At 38.5% G+C, this 18,610-nt stretch overlaps 1 protein-coding gene and 1 long non-coding RNA gene across 2 annotated transcripts in view; both read right to left on the minus strand.

Moving 5' to 3' along the window:
- Nucleotides 1–18,610, minus strand: part of LOC307135048 — a 910,342-nt gene that overhangs the window by 468,481 nt on the left and 423,251 nt on the right. The window lies entirely within an intron of this gene.
- prdx6 (peroxiredoxin 6) lies at nt 596–18,563 on the minus strand. The gene is made up of 5 exons (XM_079830542.1): nt 18,383–18,563; nt 6,259–6,415; nt 4,602–4,748; nt 3,158–3,304; nt 596–2,964 (listed from the first exon to the last, which is right to left on the minus strand). The coding sequence occupies exons 1-5, from the start codon at nt 18,472–18,474 to the stop codon at nt 2,839–2,841; spliced, it is 669 nt and encodes a 222-aa protein (XP_079686668.1). The 5' UTR covers nt 18,475–18,563; the 3' UTR covers nt 596–2,838.

Below are 18,610 nucleotides of genomic sequence, written 5' to 3' on the forward strand. Positions count from 1 at the left end.
TGTGAAACCGGGGATAGATTGATTCTAAGATCAAAGTTGTGGCTGTTGAATGTAGCGCAGAGCACCTTTAATGCAGTGAAGTGCTACTGCCATCTAGTGTGTTAAACGTATAATTTGAAACTTTTGGAGGAACAAACCTCTTTGATGAGTTGAGGGGGGTGAGAGGGTAACGGACACTGCCACTGGCTCATCCGGCCCGCATCCCGGAAACAGTTGCGCCGGAGACGTGGCGTTCCACTATCAAGCGCATGCCATCTGCAATTTACTGGACAATGAGGGGAATCCCTGTCTGTTTTCATGACATTCTTAGGGAGGGAGGGAGAGAGAGAGGAAATCTGTCCTCTACTCTGAAGCAAAAGAGCATCTGGCCCTCGCCGTCGAGCCGCATAGCTTCCATGACCTTCACCCTGTTATATGAGCCGCAGTAACATCGGCTGAATAGTTGTGGTAACCCAAACCCCATGCCTGTCCCTGCGCTCTCATCACTAGCGCTATCACCTGCTTCTCAGAACCCAGGGCCAAAGCCGAGGAGAGCGCTTCCTGCTGGCAGCCTAGGAATGAGGATTGTGTGTCAATGATTTACTCAGCTAAGTGCCTGTGTGGGAACATTTTTCAGCTTTTAATGGACAAACGGAATGCTTATGATAACAAGGAATCCTTTCATGCCTCATTGACACCCAACATTGATGTTTGCCATCACAGTTTGATAATTCCTTGAAGCTTTTTTGGGGTCGAACAACAAGGTTTGAAAGTTCAACAACATACCAACAGGGCGCGGTTATGTAATTTGTCATGTTAATGCTTGACTTAGTAAACTTGTAAAATAAAACGCTGACCCTTTGCTGTAGTATGTATGAAATGTTTGAGAGATTCAATCCGAGATCTTATACTGCCACCTACTGGATATTATACTTGGTGCAAGGCATTATCAGATTACTGTTTACAGTACTATTTTCCGAGGTCATGTTAGGATACATGGATATAACTGCTAATTTTACAAGATATAACCACCACATGAAACATTCTTCCTACAGATTCTTGCGACATGGGATAGAACAGTATCACAATTGTACCTGCCATTAGTTTTTAAAATAACTTTTCCACTTTGATTAATCTAAATCACTGGCAGCCTGAACTGACAAATTTACAGAAAATAGACCCTTCTGATATTCGAAATTAATAAGTCCACCCACATAATTGTGTGTGTTAACATTATGACAGGTGAAGTGAATAACCGATTCATCATGGCACCTGTTAGTGGGTGGGATATATTAAGTGAACATTGTCATCAAAGTTGATGTGTTAGAAGCGGGAAAAAATATATAAAATCAGAGCATCTCCAAAACTTCAGCTCTTGTGGGGTGTTCCCGGTCTGCAGTGGTCATTAGGGCTGTGCGATATTGAAGAAAAATGCGATTTTGCGATATCCTTATTAAATAATGCGATATTCGATACTATATTGCTTTGTGTTTTTCTTTCCCCAACTGATATCTTTCACTTAAAGCATCACCGACTATGTTTACATGAATACTCATCAAGACAGCCATTTTGACATAAGTGTGTATTTGACAGTTCGAGTGTGTAACACCACAACATGAAAAAAAGAGAACTCCTTGTGTGCACGTTTCGGTGTGTGTCACACATCGCGAGACTGCAAAGAGTTGTTTTTTCTCAAGTTATTGCGTTTAATAACTTAACGTCAAGAAAGTCACATAGTCGTGTGCAGTCTATTCTCTGCCTTTTCACAATGTTGAAGTAGCCTATTAAAATCATTCAGATATTGGGTGCCCTTGCGATATGCATATTGTGATGTGTACATTTGCGATATTTCGATATTGTGCAGTCCTAGTCAGTATCTATCAAAAGTAGTCCAAGGAAGGAACAGTGGGCTGTCACCGGGTTCACCACGGTTCCTTCCTTGGAGCACTTTTGATACTGACCACTGCAGTCAGGGAACACCCAACAAGAGCTGCAGTTTTGGAGATGCTCTGACCCGGTCGTCTGGCCATCACAATTTAGCTCTTGTCAAACTCACTCAAATCCTTACACTTGCCAATTTTGTTATTTCAATCAGGCATAATGTTATAAGAAAAAACTAAAATATATTTAAACTAACACCAATACTGCATATTATTCATAGATTTTGTCAGTACTTGAAAACACCATTTCTATATTTTAATATAACTTCTATATTTAAACGTTCCCCATTTCATCTGAGAAGTCATACAGAATACCACCAAGAACAGAGTCAACATACTGTAGATTTCATGTTGATCAAAGTTCATTCTGGCAACATGCCTTTTCCTCATTCCATCTCAGTGGTGTTAAAGTTCATTTTTAGTTTCCCAGCTTTGTGAATTTTTCTCAAGAATAGTACAGAGCGCTCACATTACACCTCAGTTTATAAATGAAACCTGATCTATGGTTAAAAGGCATTTGCAATGCACATATTTCAAACCATTGTATTGGTCACTGGGCAGCCCACAGACGGTGAAATCCCATTGATCTTAACAACTTATTCATACTACAGATGAACCATAAATAGAAAGTATTAAACTAAATCTATTGTAAACTTCAAAATAACATTCAGCCCAAATAAACGTCAACATTTTTAAATTACAAAAAGGTACAGTTTTATTGACATTAAGGCACAATACAATCATTTTATTGTATATAATGACCTTATGATCTGTCACTTTGTGAACTAACTTCTGATGATTCCTCTCTGGTTAGTTGCAGGTGATGTGAGAAGTCAAGTGAGAGAACACACCACATCAAGTGGACTAAAATATGATGTCAGTAAAGTGCCATTTCTACAGTATTACCCTCATTTATCAGTTATGGTTTAGTGTAGCGAATGTATTTTTTCCCAGAAGGCACTTCTTTGAGGGTAAAACCAGCTGGGAAAAGCTTGTTGGCATCTTCGTCTGAGAGAGAAGGGATGACCATGACTTCTTGACCAGGCTTGGACGAAAAAAATAAAAATAAAGTAAACATTCAAGGATTTCAAATGAACATTGATGATCATGTAGGACAGTTAAGTTCAGGCCTGCAAAACTTGACCACATAACTGCTCTGCAATATCATAAATTAAAAAAAAAAAAAACTACTCCGGGACTACATTTCATATTATACAGTATCAAAGACTGCTTCTTACCTTCCAGTCCACAGGTGTGGCCACCTTCTTTGTTGCAGTCAACTGCAGTGAGTCTACAACACGGAGAATCTCATCGAAATTGCGCCCCGTGGTGGCTGGATAGAGAATAGACAGCTTCAGTCTCTTATCAGGGCCAACCACAAACACCTGAAATATAATAAACGTGGTAAGGGATGATACAAATAAGCCATTTTAGCTTCATAACTAGTGGCCTAATGAAATGGTCACAAATCTTATTCAGAGACCATATAACAGTGAACACCACATATTTCTATAATAGGTCTTCTCTTGGCCGGTTCCTCAGGGTTCTCTTGCTTTAGCAGCATAACAGCTCTGCAACAGCTTAATGTCTCAGCAAAGACTAGATATATGCAGGTACATGAGCAATGGAAATGTTGCATGGAGCAGACATCAACAGAAATTTAGTCTGGTAGATCAGTTTTCACAAATCAACTTTTCAGGCGGTGGTCATGATCAAGACAATAAATAAAACTCTGATTCTAATGCATTGGTACTCAAACTTTTTGACTTCCTGGCTGCGTCTGAAAAATCATAAATGTACTTTTTGCCAACTCTTTGAGTACTTTGAATTCGGACACTCTTCTTTTGTCACACTATTTTTCACCTACTATATAGTAGGGAAGTATGCAATTTCAAATGCAGCACAAGAAAATATTTGTAGGTATTTGAAGGTTTTGCCTACTATATAGTAGGGAAGTATAAGATTTCAAATCCAGCCCAAGGCCCCCTTTGTCAGAGACTATATTTAAAGGTTTCATTTAGGGCTGGGTAATATGGCCTAATTTTTCACAAAAAAAAAACAGATTTATGATTTAAATCGTTTTTGTCCCCCTACTTAAAAATCAATCTGCAGATGACAAAGAAAATGCTCAACTTGCGGTTTTAATTTCTGGATTTCCCCCTTGGGGTTAAAGTGCAATCAGAAACAACAAGCCAAAAAGACAAGATGGCAGGCCCTGTCATTGTAAACAGTGAAAATGTAACATAAGTTGACGTAAACTACACATTCGAGTTAAAATCGGTTTATCGCCTAGCCCTAGTTTCACCGACTATATAGTAGGGAAGTATGTGATTTTAAATGCAGCCCAAGGCCCCCCTTTGTCTGAGACAATATTCAGAGGCCCTCTTATCTAAACTGACGCATGTTGTGCATTTCTTTTTTTTAATGTCTATATTAGATTTTATAACATTTCATTTTTACTTATTTTAATACATCAAATTAAACTACATAATGAGAAATGTTGCCTTGGCAAGTGGCTGAAATAAAATAAACAACTCCCCAATATTTAAAATGTTTGCCTTCAGTACCCATTTCAACCACCAGCTGTCAATATTACACACTGCACCTTTCATTTTAGGTTTTTGTTAACTAGAAGTCTGTTGAGAACCACTGTCCTAAAGCATGTTTGCGATGGAAACTCACACAGCGGGCAGTGAGGGGCATCCCGTCTTTATCCCTCTCATCTGGGTCCAGCATCCCCAGCAAGACCGATAACTCCCTCTTGTCATCCGCTATGATGGGGAACGGCACGGGGCAGCAGGTTTTGTCTTGGTTAAATGACATAATGTCCTTGAGAGAGAGCGAGAGCAAAAACACATGAATATGGGGTTGTTTACTACCATTTTTGTAGATTTCAGTCGGTCATCCTTATGTGTGAAGCCTATATATAAAAAAAAATTTATCTTAAAAAAAAAAAAGTGTATTATATAAAACTCCCTTTACAAAAACAAGGCCATAAACTGGAAAATAAATATTCAATTGCTATGGTTTACTATTAAGAGCATTAAGGTATACATACACATCTGGACATTTAGATATGATGAGTGAAGAGAGCTGTGGTAAAACAGTGCACAGTGACTAACACCAAACAAAACAGTGTCTTGTGGGAACCGAGTGTCTGTGGCATTCACATGAATTCAGCAAGAGTTCAGCCAAAGACACATGTGGGTGTGAAAGCATGTCTGCAGGTCCAGTAAAAGAGTTAAAACAGACAGACCGTAAAGTAACAATAGCAGCAAAAGCTGGGCAAATAGAGCATGTGCCTCAACTTTTTACAAACTAGCATTAAAGCATTTCCAATAGTGTTATGAAACTTTTGGACAAGATCAGACACTTGGGAAGCCAGATGTTTTGTAACAAGATACCAGCCCTGTTCAGATTTCAGGGAGAGTTTCAGAGAAAACCAGCTGCAGAAATTCTCTTTTGGGATTACAGTAAGGGGATTTTGTCTGAACCAATCAGAGAAGTCCTCTGTGTGCGCGTATCTAAGGGCTACAGGCCAATGATTGGATGCTCAAGCTACAAGAGTCTCAAAACAATACAGCATCATTGAATGTTAAGCCAGGGAGGCCCATGTGACATCTGTTTATGAGTATCATACAATCTCACGAGTGTACACTACCGTTTAAAAGTTTGGGATCTGTAAGATTTGTTTTTAAAATCTCTTTAAAAAAAAAAAAAAAAAAAAAAAACTCAAATCTTACCGAGGCTGCATTTATTTTGATCAAAAAAAGAAACAGTAGTTATAATTTAAAATAACTATTTTCTATTTTATAATGCAATTTACTCCGGTGATGGTTAAGCTGAATTTAATGGTTAAGCTCAAATCTTTACTGGCGCGCTTCTGTGTAGTGCTCACATTGAGTTCTCTTTCGTGCTCAACCTGACAAAAACAAATTATTTCAAAAATCCTGTTTTGTCGAGTATCCCCGAAAGCACGGTCTTAAGAGTTAAAAAGTGTTAAATGAACGCAAAGATTTGTGAGAAAATAGGATGAGTCTCAAATCCGGGTCATGTGCATCAGGTCTTAAAGTGACAGCAGCCTAATAAACCTGCTGCTGTCTATGTAACGTTAATCAGAGAAAAATCATCCACTGCTCTTGAATAACATTTGTAGCTTTAATAAGGATTAATCTAAATGAAGACTGTTTATTAACTGCACAGATACAGAAATTCAGGAAATTACTACATTTCTGTACATTTACCCATTAATGTATAAATATTAACAGGTAAACATTATAAATCATTTTACAGGCAAACAATATTAACCTGTAACATTGTATGTGTCATATCTGCGCACCTCACTCCATTTGCGGTGGTCCTCCACGCTGTCAATGGACAGTGCGATCATCTTCACATCGCGTTTCTTAAACTCATCGTGAAGCTTCGCAGCACGGGCTAGTTCAGTCGTACATACTGGAGTGAAGTCGCGTGGGTGAGAGAACAAGATACCCCATCTAAAGAGGGAAGAAAAAAAAAGATGGAAGCTAAGAATTACATATTTTCAAAAGATAAACAATAAATGGTAACTTCGCCAATTTCCAGCTTTGTATCGTTACGGTGTCAGTATGTAAATGAATAACGGTTACTCTCTCTGTGTTACCTGCAAAAAGATCTCATTTATTTGCAAGCAAAAGATTGTACAGATCGTATTTTTTGGAACCCCCGCTCACCGGCAGTCAGATCAAGCCCAGTGCATTATAGGTGTTGCCTTTTTTTAACAAGAAACAAGATAGATAATGGGAGATTTAGATAAAATTGTTATTGATTACAAATTCACACTGGTTTTGTACACAAAGCTCTTGTTCTCTCCAGACTGGACTACTGTAATGCTCTTCTAGCTGCCAGCTGGCCTTCCGGCATGCAATATCAAACCCTTGCAACTGATCCAGAATGCAGCGGTGAGGGTGGTATTCAACGAACCGAAGGAAGCGCACGTCACGCCGCTCTTCATCAGTTTGCACTGGCTGCGAATAGCCATTCGAATCAAATTCAAGGCACTGGTGCTCGCCTACAAAGCAACCACAGGTGCTGCACCAATATACCCAAACTCACTTGTTCAGACTTACACAGCCTCCATAAGCTTGCATTCTGTAAGTGAACGACGCCTCGTGGTGCCATCCCAAAGAGACACGAAATCACTCACGGACCTTTTCCTGGACCGTTCCCACCGTCGTACCTCGCTAACTCAGTTAGCTGAATTTGATTGTTGACGATTTGGCATGATCTTGGATTATTTAGTTCTTCGATGTTCATCCTGGACTTGCTGTCATAGCAACAAGTCTGTTGTTAAACCTGCTCGCATCTCATTTCATGTAAACAGGATTAGATTGCATCTTGAGTGATACTTAAATCTCTCCCTGCCACTGCTACTTTATTACAAGACTTCCTTACTGAACCAGGGACAATACTAATTTTGAATAATAATTATATAAAAATGTACTTGAAAATAATTTTCTAATGTGTATAATATAGACACAGCCACTTGATTGAGAGATTTATTTGTGATGGAATAATTACTTTATCCTTTTATTGGAGTTTTACACACATGCTGTACAGTTAATCTGAGCCGTGCATTAATTTGAATGATGACGGATATTGTGGGATGGCTTGATGCAGCGCAAGAAATGCAGATAACTTGAGCTTGACTTTTAAGAAACTTTAATACGGTCACGTAACAAATCCGCTTCAAATTGAATTTAATTGCTAATTACAACATTAAAATAAAAATTAAAAGCGTGTACACATAGGCCTACTATAAAATCGTGAATTAAAAAAAAAAAAGTGCACATTTCATTTATCTATTATAACTTTTGTTGGTTTGGTCGTTTGGCTGTTTCCTTATAAAGGTCCAGAAATTCATGGGTTTTTTTTGTTTGTTTTTTAAATTTGTCAAGTTTTGCCAGGTGGCTTTTTTAATTATATGATGTCATTACGTTGCGATCTTGCCACCAGCCAATCGCTGCATTACTGATCATGGTTATCATGAGTATCGATGCATCTGCCCTCTTCAGGGAACACAAGAACACGCAGTAATCTCAGATAACTCAATCCAGATATTTTAATCCAATCTGCAAATTCGTTTGAAGAATCAAATTAGCCAGAGATCAGTTATCACGATTAAAAGATCTGGGATCTGTCAAATCTCGGATGTATTAAGCGAGGTATGAAGAACGGACCCCTGGTGGAACGACCAGCCGAGTCTGTAGCCATTTTCAAAAAACATCTAAAGACATCTTTTTCAGCAGCACCTGACCAATTAAGACTATAACTTAATTCTATTAATTTTTCAAGTGTACTGTACTATGTGTACTGAGCTAGATTAACTGAGACTTGTTAGAGCACTTGCATGATGTTGCCCCTTGTTTGTCTGATTGCTTCTATTGCTCTCCTCATTTGTAAGTCGCTTTGGATAAAAGTGTCTGCTAAATGATTAAATGTCCTAGGTAAAAAGTAACAAATGCCAGGTTGAACCATTATAGAACAGGAGTGTCTGGAAATCATCTATTGTATACTATAGACAACTCATTATACAGGGATTTTTCTGTTTTTCAAGTTAAAAGGAAAAGAATGATTCACTCCCTGCAGACATGAATTGGAGCATGTCGAATAACATTCTCTTTATCTATCTGGGAAGTTACTGGAATCTCCCATTAGCTTTATAAATGTAATCTCCATTCAGCCTGAAAGATTGTCAGTATTGTTTTGTAGAAAAGCACCGTGCAGCACTTTGTTTCTTTAACAGCAGTCAAAACTGCTGTTGGCTTTGAAAAGGTGTCAGACTCTCTGGAGGTCATGTCACATTACATGATAATCACAATGAAAGGAAATTCAAACCCTTGCAAAATCTTGTCACAACCAGTTTCACATCCTACAGAGATTAGATGACTGGTTTTAAAGGGATAGTTCACCCAAAAATGAAAATTACCCCATGATTTACTCACCCTCAAGCCATGTATACATGACATTCTTCTTTCAAACAAACACAGTTAGATTAATAAATGTCCTGGCTAATCCAAGCGTTATAATGGCTGCCCCCCCAAAAAATAAAATATTTAACAGAAGTCGTTGTGAATAAGAGGGTGTTTAGGAACCCTTTGTTCTGCATTTCCCAATTTGGAGTTTTGTAAGCATGTACAAGCCTGTCAAAACCTTCCTGTTTTTGACCATTTCAAAGTGCCACCTTTAAAAGGGAAACGGCTGCCCAAAAGTGTATCCATCCATTATAAAAGTAATTCACACACGGCTCCGGGGGGTTAATAAAGGCCTTCCGAAGCAAATTGATGGGTTTGTTAGAAAAATACCCATATTTAACACGTTATAAAGTAAAATATCTAGCCTTCCAGATTACAGAAAAACGTAACTGCTTAGAAATATGACAACGTTTGACGAAGTGTAAATGTTTTGAATTGAGAGTTACGCTTTCTTCGCAAGTTGAATACGGAAGGCAAACCGCCGGAAGCTAGATATAAAACCCATCGATTCACTTCAGAAGGCCTTTATTAACCCCCCAGAGTAGTGCTGGGCGGTATAACGGTTCATATCGAATACTGGTATTTATTTTTGTTATGATATGAATTTTGATGATACCGCAATAGAGTGCCGAAGTTATGATGTCACTTTGTAGGCCAACCCGGAAGTTAGCGGCGCATGGGTTCCCTCGATCGAAAAGCCATGCATTTTCCCCATAGACTTTTGAAAAAAAAAAAAAAAAATAAGATCTGTGTTCAACAAAGAGTTATGACCCTTACACGTTTTGTCTATCAAGATAATCTTTACAAATTAATCCAAAATGTATACATTTTGAAGCCTAAATAAAGCCGTCAGATATAAAATGCTAACGGTAGGCTATAAACGGACTACAGCACACCATGGTCGCGGATCAACGTCATCATCAAGCTTCCTCAAACTTTATTTAAAAAACCCGCTCGCTCATTGGCCCTCATTTATCAATCTTGCGTAGAAACGGGCGTATATGTTGGCGTAAGATTATGCTTACACTCCTCTCACCGCCAGATTTATGAAGCTGTGCGCACCTCTGAAATCCATGTCGTACGCAAAACCTGCCCTTGATAAATGCCGCGACGTGGAGATCCAGACCATCACCACCAGGGAAGTAGAAAAAAAAAAAAAAAATTGGGAGTTTAAAGAGTGGGATTAAAGGCGCCCACAAAAAGGTGTACGGTGGAAATCAAGTTTAAATAGCTGTTTGGATGTGAAACCTATCACAATTCATTATTTTACAGCACGTGTTTTGAAATAATTAGCATTTAATTTCGTATCACGTCACATGTATTGGGGTGTACAATAGTGATGATGATGTACCATTCATTCACATTAATTTGCATGACAATTTGTAAGATTCTTCTTATTATTATTATGATTTGTATTATAAATGACGCTTTGTTATTTAGAAGAAGAATGTTGTTATTATTTATTTTATTATTATTTAAAAGAAGAAGAATGTCATTTTTATTATTTTGTCAATCTGAATTATTTTCAGTCCCAGTCCGTGTGCAGCTGAGGGGCCTAACCTTGAACCGTCAGGTAAAGCGCACAGGCTTGCAACTGGAGGAAAACATATGCCTACAAATCAAATGCTTTGGTAAAGCCACACAAATTAAACATTGAAGTCCATGTTGCACAAACGTCACTGTTTATTTACTAGATCCCTATTCGCACGGGATTAGTAGCCTATTATGTGGGGACCTCTGGTGATTTTTAATAATTGCAGAGAATGTCTGTGATCTAATGCTGCCTTCACGTGCTATCGGAAATTTGATAATTCTGACTTTGAAGTCGTGATTACGAGCTCATAGCGTTCAAGTTTCAAAATGTCTGGGCGTTCATGTGCAAATTTTTACCTAGGAAACTCGTATTTACGATAATTCCGAGAGCACGTGAAGGCAGCATTAATCCCGTGCGAATCGGACATGTCTGTAATATGTAAAGTAAATATTCCCCCGCAAATTACCTACCATATTTCGCCAAACACCGAGGTCCCGTGATAACATTAGTCCCGCGCGAATCGGCATCTCTGTGATTTGGCCGGGATTAGGCGGATCGTATATCATTTTTGCAAGGTTTTTGTGTCCTGTGCGCATTTCTATCTTTATCTTTCACGAAGAATGGAGCTAGGCTGCATATAATGCTTACCGTTATGAATTCAGTGCGGCCGCGCGGATTACTTTCACTTTAGAATGAGCACCAATTTGGGAGTAAATTGCTTGAATGGTGTGTTTAATATTATTCTTAATGAAAAACACAAAAACAGAACAGTACAATGACAACTCGCTTAAATGGGCACTTTTACATTTAGATTTGAAACTGAATCTTCCGTCGTATATTGTTATTATATTGCTCGGTTACGTTTTTAATTGCGTCTGTTCTCTAACTGAACGGAATTATTTTTATTACTATAAAACAATCCAAATGATCGATACGACTGTTTATAATTTCATACAGCTATATCTATAACGAAAAAACATTTAAGTCTTTACATCATATCCGGGAGATAAGTCAGTAAATTCGAGTAAAAATCACAGCTTATCCCGTGCGAATGCGCCACGCAAAATTCAGATGTGGGGGAGTTATTTCTAAATCACACGAGGTCCCCAGATAATAGCCTACTTATCCCGTGCGAATAGAGTGCTGAAGTTATGACGTCACTTTGTAGGCTAAAACGCGGAAGTGAGTTAACATTTTAGCCCTTCCGGTTCCCTCGCCCAAAAGTCTATGGGTTTTTGCTAAATCGCCTGAAATAAGGTCTGTGGTTAACAAAGCCTCTAAATATTTTCACGTTTTGATCTATGACATAAAACACATGAGTTAAAACCTGCTTGTGATTTTTTAAAACTTTGTGTCTTAAAAACGGTGGTTGCTAACAAGTTGCTAAAAGGGACTACATCCTTTGGCGGGGACTTTAGACGTCATCGTGACAAACAGGCAATCTCTCACTTGCCCGCGTTTCAGCCTTATGAAGAACTTGTGGCGTGAAAAAAGTTGGATCCTTGAACATTTGGAGTTTACTCTCTTCACATGTTCGTCTCGTTGAGAAATGGCTAACATGGGCTGTGTTTACACGTCTTGTGTTAAAATCTACTGTTAATGTGTGACAAAACGTAGTTAAGACTTTTTCAGTTGATAATGTAGTTGTTTAAAGCTCAAATCTGTGGTTTATTTATAAGAAGTGCGCCTATTTTAATATTTTATCTGGTGTTTTCGGAGTTGTGAGCTCCAGTGGGTCAGCAGCGCTCCGCGCTTGTTTACCCGGCGAGAGTAGACTTTCCTCGGCTAGTCCTGCTGACGTCTGCCGCTGATGTCTCTGTGTCGTCTCCAGCTATAATTCGTCTTGTGGAGATTTAACGGCCCATATTTGCTCTCATGGATCTATAATTTGTTCCCTGGCAAATCGTTTAGGCTGAGGGCAAAGTGAAGTTTCATCACTTGTTTATTTTTAGGCTATAACTGTACGTTACCGTTGTAAGTTAGCCAACTAGCACTGACTTTGAATGTTTGACTGAATTGTTCGCTTTATTTAATGTATAGCTTATTATACATTTTACTTATACTTTTGTATTATTGATCATACATAAACTTGCATTTAACAAAAAGAGACTGGGTTGTGTTTCATGTCATTTAATGTTATCACAGTGATAATCATATTGTCTGAAAAAACATTAACAAAAGATAAATCTCAGAGAAGCACGCATAAACAAAATTAGTTTCTAACATTTTTGGAAAAACGAATGGGCAATATTTCTCATGAAAAAGTGGATAAGTGTTCATACACAGCACAGATCATAATGAGAGAGCGTGTTTTTTAAATAAAGTTTGAGGAAGCTTGATGATGACGTTGATCTGCGACCATGGTGTGCTGTAGTCCGTTTATAGCCTACCGTTAGCATTTTATATCTGACGGCTTTATTTAAGCTTCAAAATGTATACATTTTGGATTAATTTGTAAAGATTATCTTGATAGACAAAACGTGTAAGGGTCATAACTCTTTGTTGAACACATCTTATTTTTTGCGATTTTCCAAAAGTCTATGGGGAAAATGCATGGCTTTTCGATCGAGGGAACCCATGCGCCGCTAACTTCCGAGTTGGCCTACAAAGTGACGTCATAACTTTGGCACTCTATAGGGCTTTAGTTGTTGTTTTTTTACAGTGGGTCATAATATAGCATATCATTGTCAGTGCGTTTTGTGGTGTTAGGAATTGTTTTTTTGCGCATTTTCGCACTAACTCAAAACGTGCGTACACCACCTCCTGAGCTGGCGTAGGATTTGAGCGTGCCGTATGCCAACGTCCATATTGATAAATCTCAAAGTCACCATGGTTTTGGGTGTACGCCAGGTGTACGCTGGGAATTTGGTGTACGCACTTTTGATAAATGAGGGCCATTATGATCTGCGCTGTGTATGAACACTTATCCACTTTTTCATGAGAAATATTGCCCATTCGTTTTTTCCAAAAATGTTAGAAACTAATTTTGTTTTATGCGTGCCTCTCTGAGATTTATCTTTTGTTAATGTTTTATCAGACAATATGATTATCACTGTGATAACATTAAATGACATGAAACACAACCCAGTCTTTTTGTTAAATGCAAGTTTATGCATGATCAATAACACAAAAGTATAAGTAAAAGGTATAATATACATTGAATGTTTGACTGAATTGTTTGCTTTATTTAAAGTCAGTGCTAGTCGGCTAACATTACAACTGCAACGTAGTTATAGCCTAAAAATAAACAAGTAGTGAAACTTCACTTTGCCCTCAGCCTAAACGATTTGCCAGGGAACAAATTATAGATCCATGGGAGCAAATATGGGCCGTTAAATCTCCACAAGACGAATTATAGCTGGAGACGCCACAGAGACATCAGCGACAGACGTCAGATGGACTAGCCGAGGAAAGTCTACTCTCGCCGGGTAAACAAGCGCGGAGCACCGCTGACCCACTGGAGCTCACAACTCTGAAAACACCAGATAAAATGTTAAAATAGGCACTCTTCTTATAAATAAACCACAGATTTGAGCTTTAAACAACTACATTATCAACTGAAAAAGTCTTAAAACTACGTTTTGTCACACATTAACAGTAGATTTTAACACAAAGACGTGTAAACAGCCCATGTCAGTCATTTCTCAACGAGACGAGCCGCTGGCAGAAGCTCCTCCTATGAGGCAAATTCATGTCTGTTGTACAGTGAATGTCACGCGCGAATGAAGCCAGTAAACTCAAAATGTTCAAGCATCCAACTTTGCACGAATAGCGCGATTTATTCACGGCACGCCACATAAGTTCTTCATATGTGAGGCTGAAACGCGGGCTAGTGAGAGATTTCCTGTTTGTCAAGATGACGTCTAAAGTCCCCGCCAAAGGATGTAGTCCCTTTTAGCAACCACCGTTTTTAAGACACAATAAAGTTAAAAAAAAAAAAAAAAAAAAAAAAAAAAACACACTAGCAGGTTTTAACTAATGTGTTTTATGTCATAGATCAAAACGTAAAGATATTTAGAGGCTTTGTTAACCACAGACCTTATTTCAGGCGATTTAGCAAAAACCCATTCAAAAAACCCATAGACTTTAGGGCGAGGGAACCGGAAGTGCTAAAATGCTAACTCACTTCCGCGTTTTGGCCTACAAAGTGACGTCATAACTTCGGCACTCTATAGAGACAGAGTGACATGCGTCATAATCTGAAGACCACGCCCACCGGGGGGGGGGAAACAATCAAACCGTCTCCACTGACTTTGCATTGCGTGAAGCGGCCTTTTTGTAATTTCGGACTTGTAACAAAAAACTGAACAATGTATAAAAGCTGATATGTGACAAGGTGTACAGCAAACAAGCTAAACAAAACCCAGAAGCAAAAACCCAGACAATCATATTGAGGCATACTGAGTGTCAGGATCCCAAAATTTACCCATTCTTCCTGCTGAAGCTTCACTTCGTATTGCCTGGATCCACTTTTATCTTCTTAAACGCTCGTTTTTTTGAGTCGACAGCTTATAAACTTATTTCTGTGTTGTTTAGCTTGTTTGCTGTACACCTGGTCACATTTCAGCTTTTAGACATTGTTCTGTTTTTTGTTATAAGTCCGAAATGACAATGAGGCAGCCTCCCGCAATGCAAAGTCAATGGAGAGCGTTGGATTGTTTTTGGTGTGGGCGTGGCCTAAATACGCTCTGTCTCTATACCGGTATGTGTCGCGTTCGGAACGCGGCGCAGCTCGTCACTGTTCGAGGGGTCACGTTTCACTGTTGCACTGTAGTGAAAGCACAGCTGAGATCGCATCACAGCCTATGGGAAGTCCGAAATCACCCCCTAAAGCCTCATTCACTACTCCCTACGTTATCCACTTTGTTCACTTGAAAGAGTGGATGAAAACGAGAAATTTCAGACAGCCGTTGCCTACATCGGCTGTACACTCGTTACTGCTGTGCAATGGGAGATCGAACAAGTGCACTCACTCAATAACGTCCACTATGGTTTCGGACACAACAGATGGCGGTCCCCTCAAATAATGCCCTATTTAAAGTTATAGGGGGCGATTTCGGATTCAGCCCTTGATTACAGCGGAGAATTCAAACCATACTCAGTGCGCGCGTTCTCCACATGGATCATATTCTAGCACATATAGACCGGAGCGAGCGTGTTTAAGCTTTTTATGGACACATTTCATATACTCTAAACATAAACCGGCAAGCGTGTATGCGCACATATTTCATCAAGTCGTCTTTAAATGAAATGTAACGTTATGCAATGGACACTGAACTGCACGTCTGATCACGACCGCGATGACACGATGGGTTATTCTGCTACACAGAAAATGAAGTTAGTTAATAGACTGACAATTCAAAGAAGAATGGGCAAAAACGTAACTGCTTTTATTCTTTCTGTGTTAAACTTACGTGTCATTTGTTCAGAGACTGTAGTGCTCTTAAATGTACTGAAAATATCCTTAGCCAGTTTAAAATGATCTTCCGCGTTTCTCCCTGGTTTTGTCAGTTTGTTGTTATATAGGGTGTGATTTTTAAAATGCTTAAGGTGCCCTCAACTCTTTTTTTTTTTCTATCTCCATGGTCATATTTTAATATACATGTGTCTGTAAGGAGTGTGTTGCATGTGTTTTATTGGTTGTGGTCTCCCCACAGAATCATTTTGTGGGGCTTTGTAAACCTGTATTAATTCTAGTGTAATTGTTTCTCCAATATTCTCTCGTCATGGCATTCTAGTCAATCTACTGCAGTATTTCCTCTTTTTTTTATTTTCCTATTTTTTTTAGGGGAAAAAAAAAACGCTTTCATATACCGCGAAACCGATATAATTTAGAAAAATATTGTGATATAAATTTTTGGTTATACCGCCCAGCACTACCCCAGAGCCATGTGGATTACTTTTATAATGGATGGATGCACTTTTGGGCTTCAAATTTTGAATAGCCATTTCCCTTTAAATGTGACACTTTAAAATGGTCAAAAACAGGAAGATTGACACTTGTACATGCTTTCAAAACTCAAAATTGGGAAATGCAGAACAAAGGGTTTCTAAACACCCTCTTATTCACAACGACTTCTGTTAAATGCTTCAATTTTAGCATCTTCCGCTCTCGCCTCCCTAGGGCAGGACCTCTTAGAAGCAGATGTTTGGCTTGAAATGGGGACCACGGACAGGCCCCCCCTTTCTGTTAGACAATGCATTAAAGGGACCATTGAGAACAGTTACACAACCTAAATATTACAAATGCAATGTTTCAAGTCAGTTCATTGGTCAGCCAATACTGTCATTTGCACATGTACATGAGTTGTAGATGTGCCATTATATTTACATCATATGAATTTCAGTTGACTATACACTAGATATCAAATATCAACTGCTTGATAGTTTAAATAATTGCAAATTGTAAAGTATAGGCTATTATTGCCCAGCTCTATGCTGAATGTGACTATAAACTATGAAGATACTGAATTATGCAGGAAACGAAAGCTGCATCAGTTCTCTCATCCCTATTGTGACATCCGTATACGAGTGAAATGGCTTCTCTAACTAGAAACCCCCCAAAAAACAAAACAAATGTAGGGCGGGATTTGATTTTGTCCATGGGGAATTGATTGGATGATTGTGGTTTGCAATTGCACAGACGTTCAGCCCACGGATTGTTGGCTGAATGTCTGGTGCAAATGGCACACTTAACTAGAAACAATTGAGGATTTTCGAAGTCGTCATCCGATTGGTTGAATTCTACAGGATTTCCAGGAGGCATGTGTCCCATTCTTTAACTGTAATTTTCAAAAGTATGGGAGGTTCACAGCATATACGCTTTTAAATGCATCCAGTTTAACACACTGGTCTGTTATTGTAGGTAGGGACATCAAGGTTACATTTTCACACCCATAAACATGACACTGAACAAAACGAACTGTGATTGGTTGCTTCAAATGTCAGTCATACAGCCTCTGGGTGGTCCTTGGCCAATGATTTGTCGATTTTTATTTCATAGTGACATTAAGATATTATAAACATAAAGACCAATTACAAATAAAATGGACCACTTTATTTTTAAGTTATTTTAAATCTAAACTTTCCAGACATCCACTTATTTTAATTAATAGTAGTAATAATAATAATAAGAGGTTATGGCATAAAGGGGGGGGGGGGGGGGGGGGGGGGACTTCCAAAGACTTTACATTCTTACCAACATCTTAACAATAACCACATTGTTAGTCTTGCAGCCACAGTGACTAGGCACATTTTACAATCCCCCTTTGAAACATTTAGTACACAAATACAAATTAAAGATTAAAGAAAAATGTAACATCCATAACTTTTAAATAAATGTGCCATTTAATTGCAATTAAATATTGGCAAATAAAGTTGACTTTAGATCTGTCAGTAGCACCACTTTTAAAAAATTGGATTGATATAATATACTAGTTATGAAATTACAGTTTTTTGCTTTGTGTTATTATACGTAGTTCGTTCAAACCGGTGCAACGTCATCTCATGCAATAAAACTAGTTTGCACTATCATGGAGTCAAAAAGAGAAGCTTCCTATACACAGATTAAGTTACTTACGTTTTAAAATTTTACGTGAAAAGTTACTCCCTTTTAAGCCAACTATGTTTGCCATAAACAAGTAATAATACTAAATAAATAAAACAATTGACAGATTATTTGAGTAGAGATGTGATGTTGAAGTATTACAAGCCTGTTTCAGTCTCCATATCATAGACCGTAAAAAAATAGCTCCATACATGCTGTATATAAGTAATGTATCCGGTTATGTTTATGGCGCACTTCGACCACCTGATGGTCATGCGTGAGTGAAATAAAATCACATTAAACGTGAATTACAGACGTTATCGGAGTAGGCCTACTAGCTCTGAAACAAAAATGCAATTGAGCTACTTACGAATTTCCCAAGAATTCATGAAATTTTATTTTGCCGATTGTAGTCTCTGCTTCAAAGTCAGGTAACACGTCTCCCAACAGAATTCCAGGCATGACTGATCTCCGCTGTAGCTACTGATGGTCTCTCGTCGGCAGACTCGGCACATGTAACCATGGAATGGAGGTTTATTATGTCAGAAGACATGGGCGGCGACGATTCTGATTGGACGAAATCCCTGAGTTCAAAGAT

This window comes from Gobio gobio (assembly GCF_949357685.1).
Source record: "Gobio gobio genome assembly, chromosome: 12".
Lineage (NCBI taxonomy): Eukaryota > Metazoa > Chordata > Actinopteri > Cypriniformes > Gobionidae > Gobio > Gobio gobio.

Bases quoted from the DNA above. Each gene is read 5' to 3' on its own strand.
- prdx6 (XM_079830542.1), bottom strand. From the start codon at position 18,474: ATGCCTGGAATTCTGTTGGGAGACGTGTTACCTGACTTTGAAGCAGAG. The intron at 6,416-18,382 runs GTAAGTAGCTCA...TTCCCTCTTTAG, and splicing joins CATGAATTCTTGGGAAATTC to ATGGGGTATCTTGTTCTCTC. The intron at 3,305-4,601 runs GTGAGTTTCCAT...ATTATATTTCAG, and splicing joins TGCCCCTCACTGCCCGCTGT to GTGTTTGTGGTTGGCCCTGA.